At 39.4% G+C, this 9635-nt stretch overlaps 1 protein-coding gene across 1 annotated transcript in view; it reads left to right on the top strand.

Moving 5' to 3' along the window:
• Positions 1–2346, top strand: part of stx7l (syntaxin 7-like) — a 5200-nt gene extending 2854 nt beyond the window's left edge. Inside the window, exons 6-10 of the mRNA XM_084030057.1 lie at positions 410–456; positions 545–635; positions 721–793; positions 1040–1122; positions 1405–2346. Coding sequence (XP_083886183.1) covers positions 410–456; positions 545–635; positions 721–793; positions 1040–1122; positions 1405–1500 — 390 coding nt within the window. The 3' untranslated portion in view covers positions 1501–2346. The remainder of the gene's footprint in view (positions 1–409; positions 457–544; positions 636–720; positions 794–1039; positions 1123–1404) is intronic.
• The last annotated feature ends 7289 nt before the right edge of the window (positions 2347–9635 follow it).

Genomic DNA, 9635 nt, shown 5'->3' on the forward strand with positions numbered 1-9635 from the left:
ATCTGCAGACACACGACTAGATAAGACTAAAGGAACTTTTTCCTTCACAAACATTTAAGAAACTGCTGTTTGTGTTTTAACTTTTAGTAATTAATCCCAAATAATGTGATGAGTTAGTGATCAAAATGTTACGCTATCTTATTAATTGTTAATGACATTCGGTGTCATTTTACATACTTAAATACAAACTCAGACCTCAGGAACTCTTTTAAACATTTCTATAAAACTATATAATATAGTAAATGGGACTGTTTTGGACATTGGTTTCCATCTGGAGAGCCCGCCTGCTTGTCAACTGTGTTCTCACACCAAAATGATATTTAATGAGTATATTTATAATACCTTGTACTACATACTTCCCACGTCAGCCCTGTATGTCCCTCTAAACCTTCTTCATTTGCTTTAACAGGGAGGGCAGCCTGACGACAGCTTTGGAAACGTGCCTTCTTTCCTCAGGTCGGTCCGCTATCTTCTCATCAATATTATAATATCTGTCGTCATTATTCCCATTATTAGTATTTCATGGTAATGCGGTTCCCTGCAGTGATTCCCAGGTGCAGGCTCAGGCCGAGGCCATCACCGAAGACGACCTGAGGCTGATCCAGGAGAGGGAGTCGTCCATTCGGCAGTTGGAGGTACAGATAAGAATTAAAAGGTGTTTACAGGCATGGCCACTGATGTGTGTTTCCCTTTCACGTGAGAGCATCTCTGTCCTTTCAGTCGGACATCGTAGACATCAATGACATCTTCAAGGACCTGGCGGTGATGGTCCACGAGCAGGGAGACATGATAGGTGAGCGTACATTTATTTTCTGTCCCTCTAATAATGGGATAACTTACAACGCTGACGTGAGGACAGGACTAAATAATAAGAGGTGAATAATGAACAAACAAAAAGGAGAATATGACTTTGTTCCAGTAATCGTCTGTGTTGACCTCTCTTTCTAATGTCTGGGGAAATACAACTTCACTTTCTCTTCCTCTCAGCTGCTGCATGCAAACTGAGTGGGTTTCCTGTGTGTGTGTGTGTGTGTTGCAGACAGTATAGAAGCCAATGTGGAGAATGCAGACGTGAATGTCCAGAACGCCACCCAGCAGCTGGCTCGTGCTGCAGACTACCAGGTACAACTCATTACTCAAATGTCGGAGAAGTTAGCTCCTATCCAGTGGAGCGATTAATAAACCTGAGTGAGAGTGATTAGCAGAGAGGCAGCAGTATGTATGACTCCTCCACAAGGTCTCCCTTGTGTAACCAAGTCAGTTTGCTTTGGTAAGTGAGACGTAGATAACGTGAAGGCGTGAAGAAAAAGCTGCGTCACAAGGTGATCTGATTCATGCTTGTGAGTCACCACCAATCCAAAATAAGATAATAACTCGTATTTATTCTCTCTTTGTTTTGCCCAGAGGAGCTCCCGGAAGAAGATCTGCATCTTGGTGATAGTGTTGGCTGTAGTCGCTGTGATTATTGGACTCATCATCTGGGGTGCTGTCAAAAAATGAGGCCTCCTTCTTCTTCTTCTTCTTCTTCCACTCCTCCGCCATCAACCTGGACTAAAGATGGAGCACAGTTCTTCCTCTTCCCATCCTCCTCCTTCTCTCACCCCTCTCACGAACTTAGCGCTGGTAGCTCTATTGTTAGAATCGGCTTTCATGTAATTAGTTGTGTCTGATTGGGGCATGTTAACGGGAGAGCTCAGGACAAATGCTTCTGGGTGCAACGAAGCAGGGAGTTGCTTTAGGAAGGCAAGAGGAGGTCCACCTTCAGATCAATCATATTGCTGCAGCTGCTTCCTTTCATCAGGTCAGATATTTAAAAGAAAATTGGCTAAATGTTGGCACAAAGAAGCCAAACTGCAGCGCTCTGAGTCACGAGTTCCCGCTTTTTTGCATCCTTTATCTCCTGTAATTTAAGATATAATGAATTAAAGTAGATTTCTATTCAAATTCATGTGCTGTACTAATGAACAATCAAGAAGTACTGTACATAATATATTACTATATTTCCTTACACTCCACTGCCAGACATTCCAAATAATTAGGAGATCTAGTTCCTACTTTAAGGAGGCAGCGTGTTTCTTTGATTTTTAAATTGTGCAGCCTTAAGAGACGAGAAGAACAATCCTTTTTTTTTTATCAAAGTGAATGTTGTGACATCGCAGATGATCACACGCAAAGAATGTAAGTGCAACTGCGACGGACATGTAACCGACTTCATCTCTTTAGCCATGTTTGTTGTAAAAATTAAAGCAAACACTAACAACTATTTGACCTATATGTAAAAACATGTATATTCCTAATACTGAGATTTAGCTGCCTACCGTGTGTCGAATAAATGACCTGAATGTACTGTGAGAAGATGAGAGTGATTTTTTTCTGTAATTCTGATGTTTAATTTGAATTCTGAATCAACACTTAAAGTTACTTTTCCATCACAACATCACTCCAGTCCAGTTCTTTAAGTATTATTGCATGATAACTATTCCTCATTAATAGTAAATTCTCATCATTTACAAACTGGCAGTATTATTTAGTACAATTTTTGCTGGGAAAACTTACTTGTAGCTGTTTAAACCTGATGGTATTTGTTGGGGAAACTTTACATTAGTTGTTAAAACTTGACAGTATTTGTTAGGAAAACATAGTATTACAAGTTAGGAAAACATCTTATTAATTGGGGAGACAAATATGCATTAGTACACTGAACACACTTTTTTGTGTTGACACCACCACTGGAAGAGTAAAGTCTAAATAATTAATGCAACTAGTTCACTCATTTTTTTTACCTAAACAGTATGTTAGATTTGTTTTTTTGTTTTTTTAAATAATCTCACGTTACTTGATCAAGACATTTAAATCAAGTGCTTCAGTTTGAATACCCACCAGCAGAGGTCAGTATATTGAGTGAGTGTTTCAAGGTTTTTAGATGGATCTAAATGTGATCTGGAATAAAAAAGAAAGGACAAATAGCATCGTGGTGAACATCATAATGGGGTCTGCTCAAAGGGATAATGGCTAAGGTGGTGTTGGTGATGTAGTACAGCATAGCAGTGATGCAAGAGCATCTTCCTGATTCTTGAGAACCGCATTAAACTCAGCATTTTGTCAGATAAGAACATGTGAAAATCGATATTTTACATCGAACATGAAACACATAGAGGACCAACAACAGATCCCTGTGGTACCACTTTTATTAAAACATTTTTTGAAAACCAAAAATAAACTAAAATAGATAATATATGTCATCTCCCGTTTTCTCCACATGGACTGAAAAAGGTTTCCGGGCGGCCGTGAGTGGGTGAGATCAGGGAGCAGACAGGACTTAGCTTGTATGTGTCAGAGCAGACAGTGTTGGGGTTGGATCGGGTTGTGGGAGTAACAATCTGCCGTGACACAGAAGGAAGAAGCTTCCTGGGCAAGATAGTGAGAGATGTGGAGGATTTGGACACAGTGTTGTGAATACAAGGGCAGAGAACAGGTTGGACTGGGCGTCAGTAGGACAGGGAGTATTTGGGGAAAGTAGCATGTTGCTGCAAATTAGGCAGGATTTTCCTTCCAAGACAGAAATGTCAGGGCTGTGAGGGGGGATGAGGAAAATATGACCAGCTGCAGAGTCACTGCAAAGGAAGTGAAGAAGTTTTTGTTTTTTAAGGTGGATGGACACACAGGTTTCAACATTGCTGCTTCTTTTCCATAAGTAAGATGGAAGTAGGTCATCAAATTATGTCATTTTAAACAAGTTAGTTTACCACTTTGTCTCAGAATTAAATATTTTTTTAACCCCAAATTAAGTTTTTCTTTTAATTACATGTCATTTTTTGTATTTTTGCACTGTACAAATATGAGCAACCACATGAGGCTCTTCTATAATAAAAAGTCATAGAAGAGTATGGCATGAAAATGTCACTATAGTATGCTATTAAAAAGTAAAAATCATAAAAAGATGTTGCTCTATAAAATAATTGATGTAATGTAGTAGACAATGCCATAAAAGGTCATAATATAGCATGCCAAAAAAGTCATAAAATTACATAAAAATGTAATACCACAGTACCAGAACAAGTCACATGCCATAAAAAGTCATGCCACAAATATGTAATAAAATGTTAGTAGGCCTATGCCATAAAAAACTTCATTTATATTCATAAAATTGTAACAGTAAGTATGTCATTAAAAAAGTATTTAATAAGTCATATCATTAAAGTTCAAATATATTGTGTCATAAAATGTTATAAAGAAATCATAGTTTTTATGCTATAAAATGAATTTAAAATTATAGTATGCCAGAAAATGTCATAAAAAATACATACCATGACATATTTAAAATTATAATTAGAATATGGCATAAAAATAAAAGTCAGTCGGATTCAGAAATACTTACTAGGGAGAAATTGGGTTGGATGTGGATTCACAAATGTGAGTAATATTCCATGTGCAGATATTTGTACACAGTCATAAAAAATCTAAATCATAAAAGGCTAAAAGGTCTGTCTTTTTACCTTTGAATATTATCAAATTAGATTGAAGTATTGCTGCCAGTAGGGGGCAGCACTGGTCTATTTACATAACCCTCATACATCCCCAACATACAGTATGTACAAGTAAGTAATGCTCTTATATGACTGTTATTGTAGGTGAGATAGGTAGGCTGCAATTATAAGCCACACTATTTTTCAAATATACCATCAGATCTTTATCACAGACACTTTGATCGCTCCCTCTTTTCATCTCTTTTTCTGGTCCGACCCATGTTAATTAGCCCACATCAAAGTCTGGACTCTTCTTCAGTGTGGCTGCTCGCGTTTCTAGCCCTTCAGCAGCAAGAGTGTCCTTGAGTGGGACAATGAACCCCTGTCTGCTCCGGGCTGCACACCAGCTAATAATAATCCTCCTCGGACGGAGCAGTAATGGATAAGGCTGAGTACATTATTATTATTATTTCAGCTGAAATCATGTGCTTGTCCTCTGTTTCTCCTCCCCTCACCTTCCCTCTCCATTACAGCACATCTATACGGCTGCTGATGTCCTCACTATTTTTAGGGCTAAAGCTAAAACCCAGCACCTTATCCCAGAGAGCTGATATCAAAGTTGCTGAGTCATCTTTTTCTTTTTTTTCTTTTTTTTTACATTTATTACATTTTAATATAATTTGGGGCTTTCAGAATCACAATGCATTGCAAATCTTTATTTTTAACAATTCAAAGACATGAGTTGAGTTCATTGACTTCTATTAGACATGATTATTTAATCATTTTTGAAAGGAGAAGCATATCACAAAAATGGGATGCCGAGTTGTGGTTTTCTTTGATTTCATGAGTAAAGATTGACTATTTTTCATATATATTTTATTTTCTGCAATAGATTTTGTACATTTATGTATGCATGTATTCATGTTTGTTTGTTTGTATGTAAAAAAAGAAAAAGAAAAGGTCCTTAAATAGCAAAAATGCTGATTGTGTGCAAATTAAGCCTCATCTGTTGTTGCTGAATACTCCACTAACACTCATTTAATACACATTTAATCAGACATCATTTTCAACACAAAATCATAAACTCAGTATTTATTAGATACATTAAAAAACATTTCCACAACCAACCCGGTGTCATAGTTCCCATGAGTGACAAAGTGACCCAAAGGTGCATGTAACTGAGTCTCCATCCATGATCCCTGACTTGTAATCCTCGGGTCTGGTCCAGAGCCCCAGAGGGCAGCATTCCTCCCAAACAGCCCAGGAATGTAAACTTTACTTTGGAGTCCAGCTCGGGTCCGGCAGGAGGAATGCCGTTAGCCTCGCTGAGGTGTACTCTCTCTGAAAAGGAATATCTGGAGGGGCAAAAAAAGAAAAAAGAAGCATAAATAAAGATGTGGTAGAGCTGGCATTGGTGGGATGACAACTGGCACGAGAACAGAAAATCAAACCCGCAGGGTAAGGGTGGTTTTTCAGATTTAGAGGCTTCTGTGTATTCTGGTAAATATTGATGTTTTTCTGAAGAGGAAGTAGCTCTCAGGTATGTGACAGGATGTTCCACGCTGAGAGGAAACGGTAGGCTCACCTGCCGTTTCAAAGTCAGAATTTCTCACTCGTACCCTCAGTCCACCTGTGCAGAAGTGTTTATTCCCTCTGAGCCAATAAACCAATAAATACCTGACATCCAGTAAGCATTTGAACTCGGACGCCCTTTCATATTTAAAGCCTATGGAGCAGTTACCGTAATATGTCGGTGGCTGCGGGTGGGAGCTCGTGGCGAAAACCAGAAACCATGACGGGAGTTCAGTAAACAGCGTGCAGCATCCTCGTGTTTACAAAAAAGTGGCTTTTCATACCAAAAGGACACCAAAGGGGACAACAAAGTGGTGCATTTAGCATCCAAAAAGCCAGATATGTATCTCAGGAGAGTGAATATTGCACTTTTGATCTCCAGGGGATGAAAAAAAAAAAAGACTTCAAATGAACGCTCATGTTGATCCATCACTGCTAGATGTGTAAATAGGCAACTGGCTAACACAGCGACAACTTTATAAGGTAATAATGTGTTTACAGCTTGGTCCTCGCCCTGGAGTGGCCAGGAATAACTTTTTAAGTCATTTTCAAACACCTGGAAGTCCACTTTGATTGGCCACGACCAGGGCCGTTAACCTTCAGTCAGGCCAGTTGTCATATATCTGCTAGCAGTTTGTCAAGCTATTACTGGCTAGCCCTGCATTTGTTCCACATATATTTCAGTGAAAACTTCTTTTTTTTTTTGTTAAAGTCCTATCCTTGCTCTGCTTACAGTCTGCAGCTTGCAGGACTTGTGCCTTGTGGTTTCTATGCCGACGATAAAACTCAAGGATGAGGTGGAAGCCGATATCGTAGGCCGATTCACCGATTGCAGCCCAAATTGATTTATTCATTTGGAACGAGGGAGAAAGTAATGGAGGCCTTCGTCAAACTCCACCCTCATATATATCTTTTTTTTGCTTTTTATGTCCCGTGTGAACGAGTTAAAAGACCATCCGGCGTTTGCTCAGCCCCAAATCATCATCCTATATGTGTTTGGGACTGTTTGGCAAACGTAACCATGAGGGGAAAAATGCCAGAAGACAAACTACGGTGACCTTTTGTAACACAACAGACGTCATAACCTCCATCCGCCTCGCCGTTGGTGGGAAGGAAGAACGAAAGGTGGGGACGGAGGGAGGCAGGGAGGTAATTGAGGAATGGATGTGTGTCTCCTAGGTGGCCATGTTGCTCTGGAAGGATGTGGGCACTGGTCAGACCACACACACACACACACTCGGGTACTAGCAACAAGGCCTCGCCAAGCTTCCACTTTTATTATTGTTATGTAGTGGTAAGGGTTCAACTCTGGAGGGACCAGAGGAATTAGAGTCTGGGTTAGTCCGCTGGTAGGTATTTGACTCTGGGGTTCTGTAATGGTGGGTATTAAATTGTGGGTGTTTGTTATGGTGGGACTGGAGGAATTTGGCTCTGGGTTGGAAGTTCCTGTGGAAATGCAGTTACGCTTGGTGGATGCAGAAGAAGCAGGAAAAACATGCCATGATTTTAGGCGATTAGGGAACCGAATCCACATCGTTCTCTGTGCTGGTTGTTCTTCCAAGGTGATAGTGAAATGAGGTCTAACACAGTTGGCTATTTAGATTGATAGCAAACTATCAAATGGAACAGAATAAGAAGAGAGTAAGGAGACGTTGTACAGAACACCTTGATAGTCCAAGTGAAGTCTAAAAATAATCCAAAGCTTTGATTTTTAAAGCCCCTGACTTGGTTTTTAATATAACACTAAATATTCAGGACTAAAAAAATCAGTTAAACTTCTGAAAAAACACCAAACTGTCAACAAAATCCAATGCAAATATTGTTAAATCCTGATTAGTGGAGAGAAATGCATGACGTCACCCTTTTTCCCAATCGAACCCTGCCCACTTACAATAAAAAATATTGTAAAATAATTGAAACAGTTCAAACTCTGGAAGAAAAATGTGTGTTCATTGATAGTCCGAAGCAGATTGAGGCAGGTACTGAACTATTTACGCTATTAAATATATTATATATATAATATTAAATACTTGAGTATCAGCTTAATCAATCTTGCTTGTCACCTAAGTAAATATAGTAAATATAAGAGTTTTCTTAGTTATCAAAAATCAATAATCACCCTGGTGTGAGTAATTAAATAAAGACTGTTAACAGTATTTACACAGCAGACGGCGCTGAATGATTAATTCCTCTAAAGAGTGAAATTTTATATTAAAGACAAGTTGAAAATAATAGATTGAGATTTAAAAACACTCGCTGACATGCATTATTTTTCGATTATTCATCTCAACGCGGTCGATTTACCGGACGACACCTCACAAGCAGGAATGCACGCCCATTATTTACAGATCCCGGCCCCTGAGGCCCCGAGGCCCCGGGCCCCGGGTGAGTTATACCTGGTAATCAGCTGCACCGAGAGGCGTTTGACGTCAGAGCTGGACAAAGCTAACAGAACGCGAGGTGTGAAGAGTGTGTGCACGAGGCTGTTTGAGTTGGCAGGTGGGGCTGTCGGGGTCAAAGGTTAAGAGGGGCTGACGGGTGGAGCAGCGGCGGCAAACACAGCCTGCTGTCACAAAAACACAGCAGATGCTTCAACGGCCTCGAGTCTGCGAGGGAGACGAGGGGAGGACAAGTGTGTGAGAGAGGAAGGAAGGAAGGAGGGAGGAAGGAGGGAAGGAGGGAGGCCCTCGGTTTACTCGCAGTGTTGTGATATGTTCGTCATGTTTTCACACCGGGGGCATTCTCACTGCTCGTTTCCATTTCACTGTCTGGGATTTCTTTCCTCGACTGTCAGGACGCAGTCGGGTTTAATGAGAGCAGAGAAGACCGGATGAGAGGGAGTTTATGGATTAAATAAAATGAAACAAGATGAATTTATATGGCAAAATCAGATTATTATATATCTGATGAGACACAACGAGAAGATTTTATTACATTAAATTAGTTGAATTAAGACGAGATGACAAACTTAACTGAGGTAAAATGAGACGATAAAACAGACAAAAAACAATATTATATGGGATTAGAGAAGACAAGGAAAATGTGAGATTAAATGAGATGAAATTCGTTTTATTGATTAGATGTAACTGAGATAGAATAAGACTTTTAAAGTTGAGATGAAGAGAGAATAGTGAGCTAAATTAATAATTGTATTGATGAGATGTTAGTGGAAAAAATTCAACACGAGATGAGACAACATTAACAATAAAAGAGATTAAATTATATGACATTTCATGAGATGTGATGAAACATAATAAGATTAGATGAGACTGACATAAAAGATGAGTTAAAGTAACCTACTTATTTAAAATGAGTTGAGACAAGAAGAACTTTACTAATGAGATGAATAAAGAGATAAATAGGTTTTCTGAGGAGAAATGTGAAATGGGATGAATTTGAGATTAAATTAACATCATCAGCTTTGACAGGCCTTAACAGGATTAATTGATGCATTTTGCTGACCTAGCATTTTTAGATTTTCGGTGTGGGCTACAGCAGGTTCAACCAACGCTACACAACAAGATAAACTCAGGTAAACCAACACCTCCCTGCGTTTCTGTCCTGTGACCGGTTCAATCCCACCCTCAAAGCACAAAT

Source organism: Eutrigla gurnardus, assembly GCF_963514095.1.
Source record: "Eutrigla gurnardus genome assembly, chromosome: 16".
Taxonomy (NCBI): domain Eukaryota; kingdom Metazoa; phylum Chordata; class Actinopteri; order Perciformes; family Triglidae; genus Eutrigla; species Eutrigla gurnardus.